The sequence below is a fragment of the Condylostylus longicornis genome, unplaced genomic scaffold (assembly GCF_029603195.1).
Source record: "Condylostylus longicornis isolate FDR11 unplaced genomic scaffold, ASM2960319v2 ptg000055l, whole genome shotgun sequence".
Taxonomy (NCBI): Eukaryota; Metazoa; Arthropoda; class Insecta; order Diptera; family Dolichopodidae; genus Condylostylus; species Condylostylus longicornis.
This window is the reverse complement of record NW_026578024.1, coordinates 4,238,884-4,266,435: the sequence shown is the minus strand read 5'-3', so window position 1 is coordinate 4,266,435 and position 27,552 is coordinate 4,238,884. Positions and strand designations below refer to the sequence as shown.

The 27,552-nt window shown below is 26.4% G+C and overlaps 1 protein-coding gene across 1 annotated transcript; it reads left to right on the top strand.

The window, feature by feature from the left end:
- The first annotated feature begins 500 nt into the window (after positions 1–500).
- On the top strand, positions 501–25,938 carry LOC129611952 (uncharacterized). Its single transcript, XM_055525381.1, has 13 exons — positions 501–738; positions 1,165–1,332; positions 20,173–20,354; positions 20,524–20,708; positions 20,781–20,884; positions 20,965–21,213; positions 21,316–21,502; positions 21,578–21,735; positions 23,735–23,933; positions 23,992–24,351; positions 24,433–25,148; positions 25,366–25,546; positions 25,620–25,938. The coding sequence occupies exons 1-13, from the start codon at positions 501–503 to the stop codon at positions 25,936–25,938; spliced, it is 3,246 nt and encodes a 1,081-aa protein (XP_055381356.1).
- The last annotated feature ends 1,614 nt before the right edge of the window (positions 25,939–27,552 follow it).

Genomic DNA, 27,552 nt, shown 5'->3' with positions numbered 1-27,552 from the left:
TCAGTGTTCTAAAAATAAATAAAAATAAACATTAGGAGAATAAATACAACAAATCAACTTATTTCAATTGCATTGTCCCCCTTTGTACAATTCTAGTGCTATCGCAACTAGAATTTTATCCTTGTACAAAATGTTAAATTGATGTATTGATTTTCATCATTAATTTTTCATATAATCATTTTGTATCTATCATTCAACCGCGACACTCAAATCGTGTTATTCGTGATATAAAGTCTAATTAGGTAGGTTTTATTTTTTATGTGGATAATTTAACCTTTGGAATTATAAATTAACTTGATATTTTACTTTAGTCAATTTATTGGACTGAAAATTTTCGTTAATGCATTCATGAAATATTTGTATAGGTCGAAAACTTTGATAATCATTAGAAAACAAATTGAAATACAAAATTTATGAATTACTTTGTTGAATATTATTGTAGAGATTTCGTTTATAATTTTATTTAACATATACAAGTCCACCAACTTCAAGAAAATAATATGGCAAAAACACGTAAAGAAACCACAATTGAGGAAAGGGAAATAATAATGAAATTAAAACATAAAGGCAAATCTTTCTCGACAATTGCCCAAATAATAAACCGTACCGAAAATTCAGGAACCGTAGAAAATCGTCAGAGAATTGGTCGTCCTTCGAAAATGGATAACCGTGCTAAGAGAGGTGTTTTACAAGAATTAAGGAAAAATCCAAAACTGAGTGCTCCAAAATTAGCTGCAAGTATATCACAAAAAATGGAATACTGATATTCATGCCCAAGCTATTCGTAGATTTTTGTGGCAAGAAGGATATCACAGCCCAGTTCCACGTAAAAAACCTCTAATATCAGATATTAATAAATGCAAAAGAATAGAGTTTGCAAAAAAATATGAAAAAGCAACTTAACAGATAAAAGTAAATTTAGTTTAGTTTTTATTGGTGGGAAAATAGATCAGGGGCAATATTTAAATATTATTAAAAATAATTTAAAGCAGTCTGCCGAAAAATTAGAGTTGGGATCTACCTGGGCCTTTCAACAGGATAACGATCCATAACATACTGCGAGAGTCGTAAAGGAATGGCTGTTGTATAACGTTCCAAAACAACTTCATTCACCACTCCAGTCGCCTAATTTGAATCCCATAGAACATCTATGGGATTTTTTAGTACAAAAAATCAGGAAACACGATATAACTGGCAAGGAGTCTTTGAAACGCGTTATAATTGAAGAATGGCATAAAATACCGTCGACGGTTACTTGTAACCTAGTCCAATCTATGCCAAGACGTTTGGAAGCTGTGCTTCAAGCAAAAGGTGGACCAACAAGGAATTATTGTTTTATAACTTTGAATTAATGAATTGCTTTTGTTATATATAACCTTATATATTTGTTTTACTTCATTTTCTAACAAATAATAAAAATATTAACTTATTTGGATATCTTTGGTGGTAAATTATTTAAAAAAGTAATGGTGTATGATGACTTTCGTTGCTTTGTGTATAATGTATATTTACGATCACATTCCAGTTAATCAAACTTGAAATATTCTAGAACGATCCAAAGAGAACCAAATTAATGTTGAACAATTTTAGTTTTTAGTTATTTATGAAAAATTCCCATTTTCCCATTTCTACTACTCTGCTAATTCCCATGTAAAATTTACACATATGCATTAATGTGTACATAACACCTTTATATGAGAGAATTTTGGAACTAAAACATGAAATATGGTTAATTTTCTACAGTGCAATAAGGAAATTTTTGCATGGAAATTTTTGGTTGAAAATTTTTCGGTCATTCTTTTTCACAGATGAGCAGGATATGAGATTGGCGAATATGAAGATGTAATTTGAGCACATTATTTTCTTGAGTAAATAGGCAGCCTCATTATGCATAAGTTGGCTTTGCAACATTGTAATTTTACGTGTATGTTCTATGTCCTATTATCTGAATATGTCGTCTTTCATTCCATACCATACAAAGTTTTACAAAATCCCTTACGGCGTTCTTTTAGTTTACTGAACTAAGCCTGTACCGTAATTTATTAAAAATTCATTTCTACATATTTTTATAAATTATTTTCTGTTTTCTTTTTGTTTTTCTACCTTTATCGTAATTTATGTAAACATGACATATTTTTATATAAATAAACTGAGAATATTATTGTACAATATTACAAATTCATTTTCATATTTTTTTGGTCTTTTTTTACATTTTCTTTAGAAATACTCTTTTGAGCCAATTATTATGGTGGTCGTCATTTATAAAATATATTTTTAAACAATATTATCGTATAATATAGTTAAACCACCTGTCGAATAAAATATTCATACACGCGTGTACCAAAAAATACACATACAAATATATACATGAATTCCATTATAAATTTGAGAATATGATTTGTATATTATTACTCGTATGTTTAAGTATATCTACATGAATGTATTTTTATTTTAAAAATATTTTAAAAGGACATTAATGTAAGAGCGTCCTTGAACATCTCTAATTTCAAATTTGGTAAAGTACAAAATAGCATATTGTGTGGAAATAAATTGGTGTATGTAATGAAATTGTACACACATACATACTCACAAAATGAAATGGTATAGTGGGTAAGGTAAATATCATAAAAATTAAAATAAAAATATTTTAAATATTACAAGGACATTATATTGTCAGGTTAAATAAGGATATATTGTTATTCTAAATATTTTTAGATGTGTAACACACATAAGATGTTTAATTAAAAGATTTATTATTTAATTTAAATGAATATAAACCTAATTTACCTACGCATGTTATGGCACACATACTGAAATGCAAACAAAATCAAACTCAAGTCACACATTCTGATTTTATATACAAATTTCATTTACAATTCGAACTGACCATTTTTAATATGAAGTTAATAAAACAATGTCGTCACTGAAAGTTGTTACAAAGTTACAGTTTTCAAAAAATTAAACTCCAAAGTAAATTGGTCAACATAATGTACATGCTGTTTTAATCAACATTTTAGAAATTAAAAACTCTGAACACAAGTTAAAAATTTTAATAATAATGGTAAAGTTGTTCTAATGTGCAATTATTTTCATCCCAACCAACAACTCTGAAAAATATTAACTAAGTATTATAATTTAAAATATTAGACAACATTATTTTAGTTCACTTCAATAAGGCCAAGTTTTACATGCCAAATTCAATGAATTTTATTTGGTAATATTGTGTAAATCAAATATGTATTTTATCCGCTCTTTGAATTATTTTACTAGCATCTGGACCGAAAATTAGTTGTATACTAACAAGGCAAAGAAAAATATGTACTTATCAAAGTACTTGTATAACAGTTATCTTATAAATCTAGGATCTATTTTTATTTTATGGAGTGATATCGGAACATTTTGGAATTGAAACACTCAATATAATTGAATATTATTTATTCGACATGGAAAAAATATTTAAAGCTTTTTCGAAATAAATTCAAAGCTTTTCTAAATAAAATTTTGATTTTGAGTAAATAATGCTCTTATATAAAAATTAAAATATATATATACAATAAGATTATGTAAAGACAAAAAGGAGAAAAAAATAATTGTATCATATGTGCTTATTAATGTCAGCTGATTTTCTACATAATACGAGTATTGATTGGATGTTTGTGTTATACATAAACTATATGTATGTGCATGTGTATATAGTACATTACATAAATTTTATTGTTATATTTATTAAAAATTTTAAGGTAGTTATCGATTCTATTCACTCGTACTATTAAATTTTTTGAAAGCATTAATACTGCAATTCTTCAGGCATTTTAGTTAAATGAGGAAACAAGAGTCTTTTATAGGATTTAAAAAATCATATTTTAATGTAATTTTTCACATTTCTATAAAAAGAAGAGAAATTATTTGCATAAGCTATCGATTATTGGGGTTACAGTCGAATACATACATTATTGTTTAATTACTTTAAGACCACGCTGTTATTAAAGGAATAAAGTTACTGAAAATTAGCAAATATAAAAACATATTGTGACGGAAATAGAAATTAGAGTAAACAATTGAAAGGCAAATTCGTTATAGAATAAAGAAAGTGTAAAACAGTAATTTAAGTAATTATTGTTGCAGTTACAGGGTTATTATGCTACAAGAATTGATATTTTTAAAATGCTCATAAAGGCTATAAAAATGTAATAATTGCCACTTATTACTAAAACTTTTTTTATTACATTTTCTTCGGTTTGAGAGTACAATTTCGTGCTTCATTTCAATTTAAATTTTCCCAAGTTATTTTGGGAAGATTTGAATTGTACATAGCTTTTTCCGCCGTGGCTGAAATGATTCATTAAGACCTAAAATTCTCGTATCCATTGCATACGCTTATCCCATACTCATATCCCATATAACAGAAATTCTTAAAAAAAAAAAAAAAACAGAATTAATTAGTTCATTGTGTTGCACTCTATTATAATGCAGTGCACACAATAAACTAATTAGCTGTATGCAATATTGAAGAAAATGACATGCTGAAAGCAATATTCATAACAATGTCATCATCGTGAGAATATAAATCAAGAGAACTTCAGGGAAATATTCATTTTAGAAAAATAACTTTTAGTTTTTCTTCTCTAATATTTTTTTTCCATTTTTCTTTTCGTCAAAGGAATAATTTTCCAGTTGATTTATTCCATTCTCTTTAACTTTGACAGGAGTAGAATATTTTTTTTGTATTTGTTTTTATTCATTTTGTATACACGTACATACTTACCTATTGACTTTTTTATTTTTCTTATCCTTTTTACTTTATATCTGGAATTTATTTTTGCTTTTATTCTGGTTTTTTTTCTATTTTATTTTAGTGAAAGTATTGTTAAAAGAATTTCATTTTTTTTTCGATTAATTCCAGTCAAAAGGATCTCAAAAGAAATTATTTGTAATAGATTATGAAACATGGTTATTTGAATACATTAAAACTGAAAAAAAAACATAGAAAACATGAAAGAAAAAATAAGAAAAGTTAAGAACTTAAAGGATCCTTGTTGATTTTTTAGTTTTTTCCTTTATTTTTTTCTGATCTTTTTGTGGCTTTGTTTTATTTTACTTTTTCATTTTAAGTACAAAATAGAATTGTAAAAATGTATACGTTTTTTTTCGTTTTAAACAACTTTTATCAATTGATTTAGTTTGAGATTTAATGGTAATTTAAAATAGTTAAAATTTACAAAAGTCTGACAGTTTTAATATTAATTAAATTCAACTTTAGGGTAATTGCATAATTTATAATACAAGAGAATAAGTTTATGGGAAAAAGGACTTGGTTTAAAGGTTTTTCAATCAAAGTAGAATTTGAGAGTAAAGAAAATCGATTAAAATTTTTGTAAAGAATATTTTGTATGCTTCTCATTCTTTCTATAAAGGCAACGATCTTTAAAAGGATCAAAGTGAGAGTATACAGGCATTATAGAGGAACATTAAAACCTTAGAACTCTTCAATGAGGTAAAATATAATGAATAATGAGTATTCTATGCAACAGCACGGTCTTTATAGCATTAAAATAAAGCAATCAATAAGGTTTTTCAATAAAAACGTTCCCTCTTCCCAAACGATCGTCCACAGTGCTTCATCTGTTCTGAAAAGAAGGCAATAATATCAAAATTCATTCATAATTTACTGATTATTATTTCATTTAAAATTATTAATTTAATAAATTTGTAAAAATCCAAAAAAAAATTGTTTGGATGCTTTAATTTTGAACTCATTTTTATTTTACAACACAATTTCACTTTATTATTAAATTTTTTTTTTCATATAAAAAAGAAAAGTTTCGCGATTAATAACCAAGTAATAAAAATTTAAACGTTATTTCTGTTCTTATTAAAAATAAATGTTAAACTTTTCGCATTTTTATTGCAAAAAACCAAAAAAAGAACAAAAAAAAAAACTATTACGCCCGAAAACAATTACTTGAAGTCAATATTTTTTCTTTTTATAATTGAATTATGCAAAAATTTAAATGGCCAACGTTCCAGTAAAGTGGAAAACAAACGGAAACACAATAATTCTTTAAAAAGATTTTTTTATTACCTTTTAAAGTGTAGATAGCTCCCACTTCTTTGCTCAGCTTTAATGAATAAAAAAAAAAGTTTTTCGATGCTCTTAAATAAAAAAAAGTGGAAATGGCACTTTTGGTAATGAATATGATTGTATAGCAACTCTAGGATAATTAGGTAGAACAAAAGTAATATAATTAGACCTAGAATATAGTGTAATTTGTCCATCATTTCCACCATCTAGAAGAAGAATAAATTTTTTAAAAAAAAAATTAAACTTTGAATGTAAATTATATTCAGAGCTTAAACTTATTTAAAAAAGTGTTAAGTGTACGTCAAAAAATATTTTGTTTATACCCGTACATATGTGTTCCATTAATTTTTTCATTACTTTTAACATTCGAATTTAAAATGTTTTAATTGCTAAATGTAATAATGAAAACAAAATAATTCATAAAAAATTGCAAGACAAACAATAGAGTGTGAGACCTCCATGACCAGAACAATCGTAGATTATAAGTCGTCTCTTAACGAGAGGGGCGCAGTTCGAATAAAACTCTTGACAAAGAGAACCAAGGCATACTGCGGAAAAAAAGGAGGAAGTGGTTATGTCTGGCGCTGGCGAAATTCAGACAGAGGTCGGGGAATGATATCAAATTATTTTACCCCGAATTATGGGATCTTTTCATTTTAATTTACTAATTAGAAGTAAAACAAAATGATGAACAATGAAACAAATTGCTCTAGAATCTAGGATAACACGAATGAATCAAAAAAATAATATACTAGAAAATTTTTCTATTATTACAATTAAATATTATTAAAATACGATGTCATTCTGCATTAAAATTTGCAGGATTTTTTCTGCATTAAAAATGAAAAAAGTAATTGGTTATACCTTTCGAATAATTGGATAAAATTCGTATTAAATGGGACCTTAAATAAGCTTATTGCCAAAAGAATTTCCGTTTTTTTAAGAATTTTATGATTTTCATTTTCTTGATCGACGATAAAAAAAAATATTAAGGAAACAAATTCAAGAACCATTTATGAACCCACGATTAAAATTAAATTCTTAACTTTATAAGATTTTACCTCTGATATTGTGTACTATTTGCTCTCGAATATAGAGTAATGAAAATTATAAGAAAACTCCAAACAAAAGCAATAAAATTTAAAAGCTGTAAAAGAGAAAAAATCCTCTTAAAAAGTAATACAACTGGACCAATTTGTACACATGCACTTATACACTTAGTTCATTGTATTTAGGTACAAATATATTATTTATGTAGGTGGGTTGATTCTATAACTGTTTCTTTTTATTAGTCCTTATAGAAATTAGAAATTTTCACCTATTCTAAAAATATAAGAGAGAAAAATAAAAATTCTTTTTTAATTTTTAAAATTCTCCATTGGTCGGCCACGTTCCATACTCTCTTTGTTGAATTTTTAACCAAAAATATTTTAGTGCCTTTAAGTGTAATGATGGTTCCCAAGTTCTCTCTTAAGGCTACTAATATATATTAAACGATAAATATTAAGGATATTTTTTTTCCTTTTCTTGATTTCTCTTTTGTTCCCCCCTAGACTGATGTCTAAAAATATAATAAATAAATCGGTACTTGGTATGAAAAATTATTTAAAATTTTTTTTTCTCTTTGGAAATTCTTACTGAGGTGAGGAGCTATTCATACAAACGTATTTAAGCTCATTTAAGCAACAGCTAAAAATAAGTAAAAAAAAACAAAAATATATTTTTGATACAGGACTCTTTTCAAGGATAATAAGTGTTTTAAGCGTCCTTTAAGTGCGTATATATACATTTAGCATAAAAAAGTTTTTATCAAAATTGTTTTGCATTTAAAGTGCGTATGTCCTGTGAAATAAAACAGAAATAAATTCAGTAATTGAAGAATCATGTTAAAATTTTAAATGAATTTTTTTAAGGAATAAGTATGAGATTAAAAAGGAATTATTTACATTTATTTGGTCATGAAACCTTAAATACATCTGTAAACAAAATTATAAAAAAATTAAAGGTCAGTGTTCAGAGATTAATACAAGTGATATTTCGGTTATACTTGTAAGTTAAAAAGCAGATCAACACTGAAAAAGGCTACTGTACCAAATGGAGTCATTAGTTATCGATTTTTCAGTATCTTTGATTAAATAAATCAATATTTTTCACCTATATTTAGACGATTTTCTAATATTATTTAAAAATTTTTTCTTCACCACACTGTTTTTAACAAATGTGTTGAATTTGTTTTTTACATTCGCACGAAAATATGACGTTTTTGGGTGCATCTTGCCCTAATTACTGTTATAGTCGTAATGTATTGTGTGTAGCTTTAATATTTGCTTATTTAAAAGGGTACAAAATGTTTTCAATCGATTCTTTTTTCATATTCTGTGTGTAATACAAAAATCTTAACATAAGAACTGAGTTGCCAAATTGTAGAAAATTTCTTTTTTTCTCATTTCTCAAAATTGTTAGAAGTTTGACAATGAACATTTTCATTTTTAGCAAACAAAATGTCTACATAATATTATTGAACATTGTTGTCACATTTTGGTATTTTACAATAAAAAATTTGTTTATTATCAGTTATTAAAACTTTTGCTGGATATATAATTCTGGTGGTAGAATATTTTTTTATTTAGAAAAATTTCAAATAAGAGAAAACTGTTGAAGGAAATTCACACTGTAACAACTGATGTACACGAAAATCAAAAATTGAGAATTTGCGAAAGACAAATCTGGCAACTCCTCTTTATTGTTAGTTTTTCTATAATTCTATATTGCCTTTTAATCTGTAAAATATTTTATGGAAACCATTACAATATTTTTTTCTTTTTCTACAATTTCCTACTCACATTATTCTATTGGGAATTTTATTTTTCCATTCTGATATTTAAATTGTTACTTTACTTATTTGTAAACTCTTAGGTCGTCTTCTAGTAACAAAAAATCTAGGACAATATTTTTTTTCGTATTCCTCTTTGCGTAAAAGAGTTTTGCTTTTTGCTTATTGCAGAAATAATTTTAAATCTAATCATCTACTAAATAGGGATTATTTATACTTACGGTAAACGAGCAATTTTAAGTATTATATTTTTATTATGCATAGTTATGTTCGCAATAGCTGTAGATGCACTTATATATGTATATTATACATGTAACTGTTATATTTAGATTGGAATCAAATGTATCAAGTTACAGTACTAAAAACAGTAACAACAAAAGGTCTTGTGTTTGTTTTTAAGGTAGTTGGATAAGTATATTAACGTATAATGTTCTAAAATTTTTATTGTACTAATGAATTGTAATTTGTAATATTTTAACGATTCGTAAGAGAATATTGTATTTGTCCGAAAATTTTAAAGATATTTTAATTAAAATATGTAGGTACTTTTCTCTTGAATATTATGTTGAACTATATGGCAGCATTTATACAACTACAATGATAACAATATGTTTTTGCACATACATATGTATTTAAAATAAAACGTTGCTACGCCGCTAGCTACATCCAATTATGCTACCTTCCAAACTGATATTTTATACCATTTGTTGACAATTTTGTAATACATACATAAAAACTTCAATTGGTTGAACAATTCGGCACAGACCGCTTCTTTACCAAAAATTCAGCCTATTTTCGATGACTTCTATTGTCCCTCCGGTTGCGGTAACTATACTGCCGAAATAGTTGAATTCTTCGACAAGAAGTTTGTTGTGCTAATTCGGAGTTATTTGGTTTTTTTCGTGTTAACTTGCATACCGGCTTTACCATCCTAATATGTAAGCCCTTATAGTGGCAGTTAAATTCATCATTGTTTCATCTATGACTATTAGAATGATAGTAGCGACAGAAAAAGATAGGAATTTTTCTGTTTTGCAGTCTTACATTATAGCGAAACCAAATTCCGGCGTTTTTATTACCCAGAATATTTTTTTACGTACCGCACCGTTTCTTTAATTTTTGTTGCTGTTGTGAGAAAAGGTAACCTTTTAGGAGCTAAAAATAATTGAGTTTTTTTTCTAAAATATCTAGAATCTTTCTATAGAAGCCAGAATCTTTCTACGGCCAAAATATATGTACGTATGTTTATAAATATGAAAACAAAAATATCTGTATGAAGATTTGTACACAAGTTTTTATTGTATGAAGTCATTTTTGTTTTACATTCATTCATAATACGCAAATACTATACTTTATTTTCATTTTTCATGTCATAATATGTCTGTGCCTACTATCATAAAGTATACTGTCATAAAAACAACATAATGTACATATTACGCTATACATAAATATATATGTACATAATATATTGTTCAAAATTAATAAACAATAATTTATACATATATGTACGTAGATATTTTACAATAAACAAAACAATTTGTACAAATGTAAAATTATACTCACTCACTCATTTTTGTTTTGTAAAATTTCCACTTGAGTGACAGAAAGCGCTAAATATTTTGAGCGTACATTTTACTTTACCACTAACATGATAACAAAAAACTGTTTTCAATAAACAATTACATTATTCTTTAGTTAATTTGGTAACCCATGGTTACCAGCGTAGTTACGAACGACAAAATTTATTAAAGAATAATAACAAAACACAAACACTTTGTTTTTTAATTGAGTTGAGTGTAATTTTCATACTATACTCTTTAGAGTTCAATAATTTCAAGTCTCAGTTAGAAAAGAACCGTGGAAATTTTTAGATTAAAAAAAAAACCAAAACGGAAAGCATTTATTTTTATAATTTTTTTTATATTTTTTACTTTAAATTACCGGGTTCCAATACACTTACACGCATACCTGTATAGAATTTTCCATTTTCATATTATATTTTATATAAATAAAAGTGAAAAAAAATGTAACACACCTTAATATTCAATCAACGTTTTATTTAGTCTACTTTCATTTAAAATTTTCATTTTATATTAAAAAAAAAAATAAATTAAAGTATTAAATAAAAAATATAGACAAAAAAAATGCAAAAAAAAGTTCAAAAAACTTCAGAAATGGGTTAAAAAATCATTGGAGTAATGATGAGGAATCTACTATTATAGATTTTTTTATAACAATTTTATAATAAATATACACACATACCTACATATACATATAATTTTTAATATAATTAATGATAGTAAAAATGTGTACAATAATAACAATTTTATATTGATGACGTCATAGTCGTAGTGTATTTTTAGAATAAATTCAAAACAGAAATTTAATGGAATTATAAAAAAAAGTGAAAATTAATGATAAAAATAAAAATTTAAAATTTTTTTTTTATAAATAAATCAAAAAGTTTATTTCTGAGAAAAATGTATAAATTTCAAATGATTGTATTTTTAATTTTAATTATAAGTTCTAAAATTAAATTTGGATTAACTTTGAATGAAATGAGCTTACCAATTGTAATTGGTGGTGGTGAGTAAAAAAGTAGTTGTTTTCTAATAATTCAAATGTGTTTACACTTAAATGCATACTTATAGGAAATTCTATACCTTGGATTATGACTTTATTAAATTATTTATAATTAAACCCTGATGCGAATTTTTATGAAATTCGGTCCCTTGAATTTACAAGAATTTTGAATTTTTTATAATTAAATTTGTGAATTAATTTTGTGAATTTAACTCTTTAATTGCTATAAAATTATATTGAATTTTTACTCATATCGGAAATTTTTGCACTTATATGCCACATTAAGAAATAAATTGAACTTCTCATATTGGAAGATTTATTCTTCTTTTAAGTTTTAGTTTGCCTCTTTATATTTTGTCTTTGCTTTAAATTTTAGAAGGAGTTCATTCATTTACTTCTTTCCGATGTCAAAATGGGTAAAATGAAAAACCTCTGTTAGTATAGAATAAAAATCTACGGTCTTTTTATATATATTCTTCTTAATTAGACGCATTACTCTTTTTGACAAAAAAATGGACTATAGTAATTAAACATTGAATAATTTATACAGTTCTCGAATTTGTTCCTTGAGTTGAAGAAAACTCCAAATTTATTAGTGCTAAAAATTATAAATACTAACAAGAATGTCCATATTAGCTGGATAAGGTCCTCAGTAAACGAGTATTTCGTAAAAGCTTTTTTCAAAAATTTTGAAATGTCATTCTCTTCCATTTTTATTGGATTTTCCAAAAATACTCTTTATTAACAACATTTTGATAAATTTTTCCCGCACAATATTCTATAATAGTGAAAGTGTACTTATACTCGATTTCACTATTTCAGACTTACATCATAATATTTAAAAATAATGTAATCATTAATATTTTATTAGCAAGGAATTCGTGAATTTAATTTCAAGGAAAAAATTATAACAAGTATACCCTTCGTGTTCTATAAAATGCAATTATGACAGAAACAAAATAATGTTTCTATGTTTGTTCATTCATATTTTAATCAGAGATGGTAATGACAGATTAAAATTTACACAACTTGTTAATTTTATGAGTACATCGAAAAAAAACTAAAATGAATGCGGTTTTGATTGCTTTTCGTTTTTTTTTTCGAATTGATGAAGATAGAAAAATCTATGAGCAAAAAATATAAATTAGAACAAACAAAGAAAATTTCTTAATTGTGTTGACACTAATAGTAACCGGATTAATGAAATTTCAACTTGAGTTTATGCTCTTCTAACTACATAATTGCAGATTAGCATAGTGTCTCTCAATTTAAAAAAAAATATACTATTGTCAAATTAAAAATTCTTAAAATTATAAATTTTATTAATTTTTTTTTATTTACAAAAAAAAAATTTAAATTCCATTTTATTTAATTTTTTTGTATTTTGTTATGGTCAAAAACTGACCTCTATGTTATACGTCGCTGAATTCGCTTCACTTACTTCCGGTTTTACTATTAAAGAATAAAATTCTATATCGAATAAATTCGTAAATAAACAAAGTCATTAAACATATGGTGTTATTATTTAGGTACATACCCAATTTACATATATAAGAATGTGTGTTGAAAAATATGACCACTATACATGTGTGTTATACTACAGAATAATTGTGTATTTTAAGTATTTATGTATTTGTGGTGAAATTCATTTTCACTTGAATCAAATTAATTTCATGATTGGATGATTTTATACGTACATATGTACGTATAACAAAATTAATTATGCACACACTCACTTATATACTAATATGATTTATTTAATTTTTGGTAAAAAGAGGAGACATACATGTTATACTTGTAGACCCATATACATTGCCTTAAATAGTCAAAATAAAAAATTTTATATGTCATGTTAGTATTTTGTACATAAAGTAAAACACGCGGTTAATTACATGATGAAATTTTAATTTTTAAGGTGTTCAGACATACTGACGTTAGAAAAGTAGCAAAGGTGAGTGTTATTCGTGCTTCAATATGGGATTTATTTACTTATATAGGAAAATGTCATGATCAAGACCTTTTTATACAATATCAGATTTGTATATAGTTTTGTTAATATTTGATGAGATCAATGTAGAAACTTATAATTGTGTTTTTATACACGGTATCTGAAAATTTAACAAGTAGCTATATTATTATTTCTCCCTGTTGCAACAGCCGATAATTTAAGGTTACAAGTATATTATGTGCATCCCTTTGGAAAAATTAATGTCTTGACGGACAGACAATAATTTTCTCTTTAGTACGTCCCTAAATTTAATTTATCTTTTTTTGGTTTAACCAATATCAAGTCAAGCCCATTAAATTATGAAATCAGTTTATGATTAAATTTAGAATACTGATTTCAAAATTGAATTGCTTTTTATAGTAAACAAATTTTTTGTCGGAATTCAGGGCCTCCATTTTTCAAGTTTTACTACAATCATAATAAGTATACTAATAGTACATAATTATGGGCATTATAATTGAATTTAATAAAAATTTCCCTTGAATAAGAATGAAATAAATAGAATAGAAAACACATTTATTTAATTATGCATTATAAATAAAATTAAAAAAAGAAGAATACTTAAACCCTTCAGTGACTCGTAGGTGAAGGTTCTTTAAAATCGCGTTCTAAATGAGTTTATTAGTAGAAAGACAATCTGATTGATTTTTGAACTTTCAATGAACGCGTTCAACTATGGATTCATTGCCAAAATATTTTTATGAATTGAAATTTTTGTTTCATTGTTCGTACTTACAATGTAATTAAACAGCAAATGGTCAAATATTCTGATTACTGAAAATGTGCATCTGTATATTCTCAATTATTGACTTATAAAGTCTCATGGGGCAAGAATTTTTTAATGCTTTCAAAAAATACTTAAATAGTTTTAATCCCTTGAAGGAGTTCGCACTTCTATAAATAATATTTAAAAAAATTGGTGTTTTGTTTTTAATTTTAGGGATGTTACGAGTGTGAAGTGGTAGAAACAATTATAGTGCTTATTACTGAAATAAATCGACACACTGTCTGTGTAGTTATTTTAAGTACAAAAAATCTCATTAAATTTGATTTACGTTTTGTAGCAAGTGTAATGAAAAAATGTGGAATTAATATATTTGTTATTTATTATACGTACACTTCACGTTCCGTGTCTCTTGAAACGAAAAGCAAATTAAAGAGAAATTCTATGCTTCCCACAAAATATAATTATGACAAATTTATATCAACTCATTTTCTTTAAGAGCTCAGAAAATATTAGTTTCTCTTCAATAGTCAAGTAAATTGAATAATTTTATTTTGTTCTAAAATTAGACAAATCAAAACTGGGTTAGTAGTTAATACAATTTTTTTATCGATGTGAGTATGTTTGTAAACAAATACAAACAAACATGAACAAAAAAAAAATTCTTAAAATCAGTTTGGCTTTTATTGGGTTGTTAATTTCGTTATTCTTTTTTACCTTTTCTCATTTCATGTTTTTCTATATCATGATCAAATAATGATAAATTTTGATTTTTTATAGGAGTTCGTGTTAGCATGCAGGGCGGGCGTAGAGAGAAAAACAAAACATAATACTCTTATTGACTTTTGTACTTTTCAATAAAAAATGAAAAATATTTGATTTACTTTCATAAAATATGGGAGTAGAACTAACTAATATTGCATTTCTGGTATATAAAAAAAATATGATTTGACCCACTTTGCTAATTACAGTATGTACTTGTAATTTTTTTTTTTGAAAATTTTGACTTTTATTTCTTTCCTTTAATTTAAGAGGATATTAATTGTGACATTTCATGTTCACCTTGGATTAATAACGAGAAGCATGAAGTTGGATTCTTTGTTTCAAGAATTCAAGGCTTTGAAATAAATTTCAAAATATTTAGAAATTGATTTTTAAAATTTGAACTATTATGCGTTCGACAAGTATCTCCAAACGAATTTATATTGGGACTTAAAGAGATTGGAAAATAAATATAAATAGTCTAAACTAAAGAGTAATTTCCTGAAGTTCCGTAAATACTATAAGATGTTTATGAGATGTTTAACATAAAACTAATATTTTGAAAAATCTTACCCAATTAGAGAATAGAGAAAGCGTAGACAGTGAATGAAGTAATTTTTCAGTTGAAGATGTTAATTTAACATATCATTGCCTTTATAAGCCAACGTCTTTTTATAAGCTAGTTGCCAAATTAGTTATCGAATTTATTTTACTTAACTGAAATCAGCGTAATTACATTGTTTAATTTACATTTAGAAAAAAATGAAATATAAACTGGAGTTTGAGTAAAATCAAATGACAGAATTCGATTTTGAGACACTCAGATGAGTATTAGCCTTCAATATCTTTAAACTAACTCAGGGTCATATCAGCATCCTTCAATATTTTTACTAATTTTATATTTTCATATTACACGAATTTATTTCGAAAATTTAATATTAAACTCACTGCCATATTATATTTATAAATTCCTTAAATTTGAATTCAATAACACTTTAATAAAAGATTATTTGTTTCTTATAAAATTTTTGCTATTAGCAAAAAAAAAATAAAAATTCAGACATCAAGGATATGAGTAGTTAAGCTTTAAAAGAATTTTTTTTTGAAAGCAAGTAAAAAGAACAGAAAAAAATGTAAATAAATTAATCTTACCATCATTGTCCTTATAAGGATCATTTTTAATGAAAGACTATGGGTTGATACACAAACATACAAGAAATGATAAATGGTTTTAACTTTTATGTTAATAATCAAGGATACTTAATTAAAATGAACTTAAAATATAGTAGTTAATAAAGAGTAAAAATAATTTTTTTTTTAAAAAAAAAATTTTTTCATTAAAATTATTTTTCGAATTCATTTATTATACGCATAATTAAATAGACAATACAGAATGATTAAAAAATTATACAAAAATAAAGTGTGATGAAACTGGACTAGACCGTTCATAATTACAATTAAAAAAAACAACAACAAAGTGTGCAAAATAAAATTAATAAGGGTGGGGGTCGAAAAGTAAAAGTAGTGTTTCTTTTGGATTTTATTCTTAGGTGTGCTTACACAAATACTTATTTCACTTAGTTCGGAGCCCGATGAACTCAAGTTGATATATTTTGAAGTCAGGGTCTCATATATATTATACGAAGATACGAGTAATATTTATTAAAGAATTGTACCAAAAACATGTTTTGTGTAATGAAACTGATAAAGAGTAAACGACTTATGAGCAATTGTGACAGTCCGTTAAATTAAACACATGAAATGGCACCCTTTATTCATCAAAAGTTTATTTGAAGGTTAACTCTCAATATTCTTGTAACATCTACTCTCAATATTTTACTTGAATTTTGGATTTAAAATGAAAACTTGGCACTTAAAGCGGAAATGTTTTCTTGTTAAATTTTTTTTAATATTTTTACTTAGACAATATAATCTTATCCATTTGGAAAACGATCAACAAAGTAATAAAACTATTTCTGAATTACTCAACGAGGGTTTTATTTAGAATAGCTGCCACTTAATTACAATTTTCTTTGAAAATCATCCCATTTTCATCACTTACTCTCATTTTTCTTATATAACATCATAAATTAAAAGATTCTTTACTATGAACAAAATTCATAACAATTTTTTGCTGTCCTGTCAAAGAAAACTATTTAAGGCATTTGTATTCTTTAAGAACATTTACAAAATTTCGGATTAAGCACTTTGACAGAGATAAATTTGATTGGAAAATAGTGTTGTTAGTTTTATTTTCTATATTAATTCTTTTATTACTGCAAAAAATTTAATGAATTAATTATTTATAAAGTATTTTTATAGAAAGGACTAAATTGCAAGGATATAAATTTATTTGGATATATTATAAAGAAATAAATTTCTGACAGTTATTATTACTGTTGATCTTGTTTTTGATACAGAACAATTTTTCAAGGGCAACTCTATTCATTTTGTTTACAAACACCGTAACTCGATTTTAGAATTAAAGTCCAAATAAAACTGAATTTAAACTTTTATTTTTATATTATAAAGAAGTAATAAAAAATTTTAATAGTAAAAAATTATAACGTTTAATATTGAAATTTTATTTCTATTTATATTTATTAACTTAAGGAGAATTCCTGGTCTTCTTATACTATGATGTGAGTAGTTGTACAAGAAATCACGGGTTAACTGAATTATTTTCAAAAATGCAGTATTCACTTTGCTTTACAGAGAAGCGTAATGTAAATATCGAAATTTTAATATTTCCAGTAGGGAAAATTTCTATCTTAGAATTGAATATTTGAAAATATTGGGGCGCCTTATTCATTTGTAGGAGGTATTTGTAATAAATATTGTAAATTGGAATGTTAACCGGGAGTTACAAATGTCACTTTTAATTCGGATTTTTTGTCTATGTTTGAAGTTGTCCGATTATATTAGTGGTAAAAATTTTTATCTTTGCTTCTGATATAGTAAATTTTAATAATTACGCAAAATATTTTTAAATTTTCGTAAAGCTCTCAGTAAAATGACTAAAAGTGATAGCACAGGAAATAAAAATCAAAAGTTCAAGTTTTCGATAATTTGGAAAAATGCTGTCTGACAAAATGCATATTTTTAACTGCATTGAATCCAGGAACCTTTCATGTATCTAAAAACTTGTTTGGGCATTGGAGCTTCGGTCAATCAATGTGGACTACAAAGTTTGTTCTCGATTTTTTCAAATTCTAAAATCGATTCCGACCCTAACTTCAACTTAAGCTTATTTTTACATTTTAGACATTCTTTTCAATTTTCCACTCAAATCTAAATTTTTAAAACCATTGAAAGTACTCTTCCGCAACCCTGCAAATACTCACTGTAAAATTTATTAATAATTGCCAATTTCTACAGAAAGTTTAATGACAAATTTCATAATTTTCAAATTTCCTGGTAAAAGTCCTTTATTTTTGAAAGCATTGATTATTTCTTTTTTCTTTAACATCCGCCAACATTGTTTATCGTAATAAAGTTTTAATATTCCACAATTAGACACGAAAATAAAAATAAAATCCTATTCAAAATGAACATAAAAAAATTTTCCTCTTTCTTTTTTCGCATAAAAATTTAAAATATAGTCAACTTTTAATAATTCGAAATACACAAAAAAAATTTATTCCTTATTTTCCATAATAACTTTAACGTTCATCGTTCATGATTTTGTTCAATTTCTAATACAAAGAAAATAAATTTCCACGACAATTTTCACAATTACTTTGTATCGACAAATCTTGGAGAATCAGAACAAAATCACAAAAAGAAAATAACAATAAATTGTTTTTAATAAAATTGATTCTTTTGTTTTTTGTTCTTGTTCTTATTTTTGATATCTCTATGCCAATACGAATTAACATTTCTTGGAAAATATCCTTTAAATCGTCATCATATTCTTCGTCATTTCCTTATTTCTCATTTCAATTTTTACAATTTAAAAAACTCAAAACAGAGTAATAGAAAATGATTTTTTCGTTTTTCTTTCACTTTATGCCCATTTAGAACGTTTGATCAATTACGGTCGCTAACAGCGACTTATTGTTTTTATGTAAGAATCAATTAAAATTTATTTCGATGATTCCATGGGTTCACAGTTTATTGTTTATTTTTATAACATTCTATTAAATAACTTCCGGGTTATATTTGCAAAGTGTTTTAGTTAGCAACAAAAAATGTTTTTATTTCTTGAGTTTATCCTTTTGTTTTTGGCTTAACAATAATGTTGATATTTATTTGTTACATAGTTTTATGATTCTTTAGGAACAACTAATGTAGAATAGTTGAAGTAAAATATAGTAGCACAATGAAAATCCCTTTAGTAATGCCTGATATTACTTATTCATATTGGAAAATGAAATAGCAAAAAACAATGACAATAAAGAAAATTTTAATTAGGTACAGAAGTTATTGTACCTCTGCATGCTAAATTTTAAGACAAAAGGAGTAATTGAATTATTTTTACAAAAAAATTCATTATATAATTGCGTTAAAAATTATGATTCAGAAAATCTAAGTCTATTATTCAAATAATTGCACAAGACTCTCTTAAACGAATTCAATTTAGTTTAAACTTATTGGAAATTCCATGGGTTTTATTTTATTTAATTTTCAACAATTATTGGCAAATGGTTTCTAGACAAAATTGAACTAAAATTGAAATTTTTAGCTGCGAACTACAGCTCTTAAACCCCTTATTTCATTTAAACTACATACTTATAAAAATACTGGTACTATAAATAACACTTATTTTTTCAAACCTTTGAAATTTGCTAATACTATGCAACGTGTTTGAATCCTCTACAACATGTTTGAAATGAAAAGTTGCTATTAACTATCCTAGTTTTTTTTGCGTTATATAAGAAAATTCTCTTGGCCTTGCAATGTTTTTGATAGCTCTGCTTACCTATTAAAGAACAAATCTTTTATAAACAATTTGCCTTAGACATCAAATGTTTACAAAAATTTGTAAAATGAGTCATTAAGAAAGCGTTATAAAAGTTTATTAAATCTGGTTGAAGATTTGGAGTTATATAATTTAGGTTATACGTAACGCTGTACAACCTCCGTTATTAATTGTATAGCATTGTTTTTATTAATACTTACTTATCTCTTATTGAAACTAATATTTTACCTTTTATATTAACTTACTCCATTTACAACAGGCGAAAAAGAAAACGATCCAACAGCTAAAGATGAAGTTCAATTAGAAGATTTCTTTTGGACTGGTTCTGGCGATGGACCACCAGATTTTGTTAAAAATGTTCATACCGGTATAAGTAAAGGAAATAATGTCATCGTTAAGACTGAAACTGTTGTAGCCACTGTTTATGTAAATGAAAAGAATGTAAGTATAAAACATATTCCAAAGAAACAAAGTAAAACTAATGATTCGGAATTAAAAGAAAAATTATAAAAAAGAAAAAAAAATAAAAACGTTGTATACAAAATTGGAACTGGATGAATTCTAAAAATTCATAATGAAAAGATTTTATTTCAAAATTTTAAACTTTAAGGATACCGACAGTTCCTTAACACCATTATGTGTTGATTGTAAAAATGATGGAAAACCACCATTGAACGTTAGTACAACTGATAGACGTTACTGGTTACTTACAGTAATTTCAGGATACGTTAAACCACAGGATCACACTTCATTAGAAAATAAGCTAGCCAATTTGTATCGCGTTGCATTCGCCAGGTAATAAAATATTTTTTTAATGAAATTGTAAAAAAAAAAATAAAAATTATATTGAATTGATTTTTTAATTAGGCAACAATCAAAGCATTTAGGTCTTTCCAATGGCGGACTTGATACCAGAAAATCAGATTTCTTTAATCGATACAAAAGAGAAATTAGAAATGAAAGCCTTCAAAGTAAAATTTAATTAAAGTTTTCCTTGTTAAATTTATTTTACATTTCTTGTTTTTTTTTTTTACAAAATTTCTTAATTTAGATCAACAACAATTGCAACAATCGGATAACAATGGAATACCAAGTACAGTACTAACAATACAAGCAAACAATAAAAATTTTAATAATTCACCGTTTGGACCATTTCATATGGGAAAACAAATATCAATAGCATCTGCGATACCATCATATAAATCTACAGAAAAATTTGATATTGGTGATATAACTGAATTGCATACAATACCACCATTAGATATATCTAATAAGACACTGGATGAAGTACAGAAGAAAGGTAAATTTGTTCATTTCTTCGCATAAATTTTTTGTTTAAAGCACACAATCATACTTTAAAAATTTCAATAATGTTTTCCTTTATTTTCAATGATTTCATTAGATGCTACAGGATATGATATGAAAACAACATCTTTGGATAGTTCAAATCCAATGTTTTCAGAGTATGATGTACGGGTTGCTCTTCATAATGTAACATTACTAAGTGAAGATGAAATCATAAATTGGACTGATAGTGAACATTTAAAAAATGATGATACTGAAGATGAAGATGAAATCAATATCAAAAGGTATTTTAGATTCGTATATCATTTTGAAGGTTATACTTAAAATAATTTTGTGTTTGTTTTCTCTAATGATTTTAGGGAATCACGTCCTTTTGCAAATCAAACAGAAATTATTTATACGGTTTATGTTAATGGTAAACCAGTATTGGCAACAACAGCAGCTGAAGATATGAGATTAGTTGGTGAAAATGAAGTGGCTTTAGTTATGGGAAAAGAAGTTTTTATGAAAGCAGAACGTAAGTATCGTTACAAATTGTGTAATGTTAATTGTGTTTATTTAATTTTAAATGACAAGGTTAATAAAAAAATAGATATACAGTTAGAGAAAAGTTAACAAGGGTTTAAAATTCAGGATTCAGATAATTTCAAACTTTCTTTACAATATTTTTTCATTCTTACAATATTTTCACACATTCTCTAACAATTATTTTTACAGCATTGTGTTCTGGTTTTAGTAGCCCAACGTACCGCTTTTATCCTTTATGAAATAAAAACCACATATGCTAACATTATTTTAATTGAAAAAAGGAAATTGTCAAATAGTTCAAGTTATCTCAGTTCAAAGATCACTAAGAAGAACTAACATGAAATATAAGAAGTCGATGTTTTTAACAGGAAGTTGCTAAGCACATTTTCTTTAAACGCTACAAAAATAGTAAAATGTAGTATTGTACTTCGCAAGAGTTGTTGAAAATTCATTGTTGAAAATTTTTTTTGAATCAAAATACTTTATTCTTCTATTTGCTTGTATTTGAAGTGATTCTCGTTCATTGTTGACATCAGAAACTCAATAAACGGCCAATGAAATACGTTTTTTACCTTAAGGATTTGAAAATGTGATAAAAGTAAACGAATTTTCCAAGTGACTTAAAAAATCTTAAATTTTACTAAACTTTGATTTCTTCTTCCTCAAAGTTAAGGAAAACACCTTAAATTACATAAAACCTGTGAATTTTTACATAAATTTGATAACTTTGTTATTATTTACTCTTTGTGACAACAAAAAACCTGAAAAAAAAAATAACAAACTTTCTAGTCGATTATGGTAATTTCCCATAGTTTGTTTAGTTACCAAGGTTTATTTTGAATCAACTACGAAAAAGTTTGAAAAGCAAATTTATGAGATTTTTCTTTATTTTTGTTCTTCTACTTTCTATTTTCGTGCATTTATCTATTTATAAAGTTGAAAGTTTTGATCAGGAAGTTAAGCAAAATTTTCCTTAGAAAATAATGAACTCCTTGTTTTATAAGTACATTGAAGCAATTTTTATGATGACTCTTATTGATTTAACAAAAACAATATATTTTAAAAATAAATTTTTGATCCTTTTTTTCTATGGGTTACCAATGGGTTTGTTGTTCTACGTTGGGAAACTTTAATTTTTGTAATTTCCAGGACAACAATATTGTGTGGAATTCAATATAGCTTTTAGTTGTAATTGACACTAATATTCTATTAATTTTGCTTTTCTGTATAAAATAGGTTTTTAATGTACAAAATCGCAAGTTTAAAATGTTTGGTTCCCTTATTTGATTAATTTTTGTATAACTGTGTTTCTTTTCTTAAAATACAGGTTGTCCTTTTAAGAACTTGAAATTTTTCATAGCCAACGCAATAACTTTCAAAATTATATTTTACCTTTCAATTGAAATTTATAAGTTTTTCTATGAAATTTTTCGCAGTAGATGTAGGGCTATTCAGTTATGAAAATTTCGAAAGAGACGGAGGTTTAATTTTTTATTGAAAAAGATAGGTAAAAGTTAGCGGAGATATGGTCCATTTTATGGAGGTATAAATAAGATTTTAATCGTTGGAAGAACATTCGTCTAGTTTGTGATCAGTCTACCATGTTCGAGTTGATACATAGGGTATAAAATGGTTCTTTTTACTTTCTTTGCGAAGAACCAAAATGAACGCATGGCAGTACTATATGAAGTAGCAAAAATTTTCTCCACTTATTTACACAAATTCCTTACAAGTGAATGCCTTGATTCTACAATTGAAATATGAAAAAATCTGTTAAAGCATAAAACATTTTGTATTTCTTCCCATTTCTTAAATTTCGTCGACAAAACTTGAACTATATTCTTTTTAAACAAAAGTAAAAAGGGTCAGCAGCTTTTTTAGAAACTCTCTTTACTTGGATTCTATTGATAAAGAATTTAAAAATATCAAAATAAAATTTTTTAAAATTACTTTAATATTAATTTTTTCCTTTTTTTTTATTAATTCAGCTTATTTAAAAGAACCGCAAGCAACACCATTGATTCCAGCTACAAAAGCAATGCAAAGTCCCAACTTTTTCACATATATTCAAACCAACCCAATTCTTGTAACTATAACTTCCATTTGTGTAATGTTAATACTTCTATTACTCCTTGCGCTTTTATTAATGACTCGTGCTAAAAGGGAAAGAAGTGCTGAAGTCAAACGGTAAGTCACTTAATTAAAGTCACTAATACCAAAAATCTAAAATGTTTGTATTTTATAGACTTTCAAGCAGATCGGGTTTATTAGCTGCTGATGAAACTCAAAGATCACATGGTATGGAATCAACAAGAACAGATGAAGGTGGCGGTTTAAGTACGATATCTCGCCTTGATGGAGAATATACAGGTGATGGAGTTCAAAATTATGGATTTGAGCATGAAACCTCCCGTCGAAAAGATGGAGATCGTAATCGCCCTCATATTAGTTTTCCTCTTCCTCCAAACGGAGAATCAAGACCAAGCTCTTCATCGACAGCAAATACATCGGATTCCTCTGTTTATTGTCCAGTTAATCGACCAAATATCGATTTACAACATATGCTTGATGAAAAGGCTGCAAAACTTTTTGATAAAAAAAAAAAGTCCAAAACCCAATTTAGTGGAACTGATGAACATGACAAAGAATCTGAAAGAGCACAACTGGAACAAGAAGAGCAACAAAGAAAATCACATCATCATCATCATCACCATTATAAAAAAAATGAACCTGTTTACACCTCCGTTGATAGCGATAGAAAACGAGATAAAAAATCGAAAGCATCAAAAAATCGTCGCCGATATTTATCCGACAATCGAGTTGGTTCAATGGACGAAGCAGATACAAATTCTTCAGCTGAAACGTCAGTATCTAATGACAGTAGTTCTGATAGATTTAAACCAGATTATGAAAATTTCGAACACAACGAAACATACAATTTGCACAATAATTATCACAGAAATAAAGTATTACAAAATAGAGTTTTTACAGACACACATTACGATACAGTTCATGAAGAGCCGATGTCTCCAACAGAAGCCATAAATCGAGAACTTATTAGAGCACTTCAACCTGATGGCAAATCTTCAGAGAATGACAGCATCGGATCATTTTTATCAATGGCTTCAGTTAAAAATTTCCCCAAAAGTACACTTCCTGAACCCTTAAACCGAGTACTTGAACCTGTCTCTGTTACTTACTATGATCACTTCGATGATGGAACTGTAAGAGCTCTTAAGCAAACTGATCGAGTTAGAACTGTAGCTACAATAGAAAAGGTACCTCTTGATAAAGATAATAAACCATTACAAGTTGCAATCGCCTCCCAAAGTGATAATCCTGATCCAGGAGTCGTAGGCCCAATTGTTTGGGAAATTCATAAGAAGAAAATGAGCAAGAATGGTAAGTAAAATAATATATTTGTATATATAAATAGCAACGATAAATGGAGAAATTGCAATTTACAATAATATATCTTTAAAAAAAACACATACTAATTACATAAAAATGGAATCTCATATCGCCATTTACAAGACACAATCAACAAAACTGTAACCAATATTCAATTATTATTTTATACACAACTAGATTTAAACTAATTATTTTGAACAACTTTAAGAGAGCTTAGATAGTCCACTTCGTGATCCAGCAGCTACTAGAAATAGATTTGAAGGACTATTAGAAGATGCCATTCAATTATACGATGACATACCATCTCATCACCCCGGAACACTTGGGAAAAATACACAAACAAGAAATCCAAGCAAAGAAAATAGGGGCAAATCTGCTATAGTTTCAAGGTGAATATCAATTTTTAAAACTTAAAAGTATTAAACACAATAATTCAATTTAAAATTTGACCTTTGTTTCTAGTGTTACGAACCGACCTCATAAACCAAATCAAGAGCCACGTCCTTTAACGGCCGATCGATATCAACCATCTATGAGTAATCAATCAACACAACCACCCTCACCAACTGTTGGGGCATGGAGCTCTGGCGCAACATCACCTCATCCAACAATTGTTCGACCGCTGAGTGCCGGACCATTTCACAGGCCCGAACCACCACAAGTAGATGTAACGAGAGTTTTAGTGTCACAGAATACGGAGAAATCACAAATTTCGGCAGCACCCTTAATAGAAGCCATACAAAATGAGTTACAAAAATTTAAACGAGATAATAGCCAATAAATTGACTTTTAATTTTAAGATCGAAATATTTAATATTAGGAACGTAAAATAAAATTTTAAAACAAGTGCAATTTTTAGAGAAAATAAGATTATTTGTAAAAGTTTAAGAATTTTTTTTTAACGTATAGTAAATTTATTTACGAAAATTATTAGAATAAGATTAAAATAGAACGGAAAATTTGTATGAATATTTATTTGGACAAAATAAATCAAATTAGTTCACTAAATTTTCCAGTCTAATATTCTCAAATTTAATGTAGATATAAATATATTATCGCCGTTGTTTAAAATAATTAGTAACTGACTATGAAGTGAGAACTAGCAAATATTTTAGACCGATCTTTTCAACATTTGTTCTAGCACTCAAATTAAATTTAACTGAGAATTATACCCTATCCTTTATTTGAATAGACAGTATTTAACAATTCTCGTGTTAAATACTGACTATGCCCTAGCGCCAATTTTATATTGAAAAAATCATTGTTTCAAACCGATAACATTTCTCGTAAACATTTTTAAATTGTTACCATAGACACAAACCATATTTGGTTGCGTAAATATTACTATAACGGTACTCGTAATATCATTACAATTAAATACCTAAGCGGCTAAAAACTTTTTTATATATAGAGTGAATTCAGTTTTGTGAGAACTTCGTACATATTTGCTTACGAAATATTTAGAATGACAAGGCGTTCTAAACGACAAGTAAAGTTCGTTTGTTTTTTGAAATGTTAATCCAAAGAAAATCCTTTTACGTGAACCAATTCATCATCAGTTAATCATACAATTACATAATATGATACGTACAATACAAACTTGTACGACCGAGTAATTTACATGGAATAGTAAGTAATTCATATAATGTGAAAAAAATCCCTTTTTCGTAAAATATCCCAATATTTTTTAAAGTTTATACATATTTTTCTGGAAAGCAGATGTCGCTGCAGCTGTCGGATTCAGCCTTATTGGATTTTTTTTTTTTTTTGGTAATTGAACATAATAAGTTTTTTCCTAAAATGATTCGTGTCTTGGAAAACGGATTCTAATAGGAATTCAATATTTTTTTTAAAGAATATGCTGTTGATATACACAAATTTGTATTGTAGAATATACGTAGGAAAAATGAATGAATGTGTAAAAAACTGTTATTTTATTTCCATGTTAAAAAATATAAAGTTGGGTCGAACCAATGGTTTGTATTGTAGCACTTTCCGTTCAACAAATGAGAATACTGCTTTTTTATATATTCTATGTATACCTACCACACTAATGTAACGTACACTATAGAAGAAAAACTGCATTAAAAATTTAGAAAAAACGTTTAAGATAACGGTAAATTTTAACGGGCATTTTGTTTGTTTAAAATTCAACAATAATATGGTGGGTGTTCAGAAGCTTTTTTGCAAGCAAATTTATTACGAATCTCGTTGAATATTTAAACTTGCGGCATTATGTATACGCATATATTACAGTATCATTGAATATGTCAAGATGAATTTGTATTTATAATTTTTTTCATATTTACTTTTTCAGGAGAATTTTGTTTTTTTTTATTAATAATAATGCTATATCCAAAATTAAGAGACAGAGAGCCTTTCTAGTAAATAAGAG

Coding starts and splice junctions, on each gene's coding strand:
- LOC129611952 (XM_055525381.1), top strand. CDS start 501: ATGGCAAAAACACGTAAAGAAACCACAATTGAGGAAAGGGAAATAATA. Junction 20,885..20,964: donor TAGAAATGAAAGCCTTCAAA/GTAAAATTTAAT, acceptor TTCTTAATTTAG/ATCAACAACAATTGCAACAA. Junction 21,214..21,315: donor GGATGAAGTACAGAAGAAAG/GTAAATTTGTTC, acceptor TGATTTCATTAG/ATGCTACAGGATATGATATG.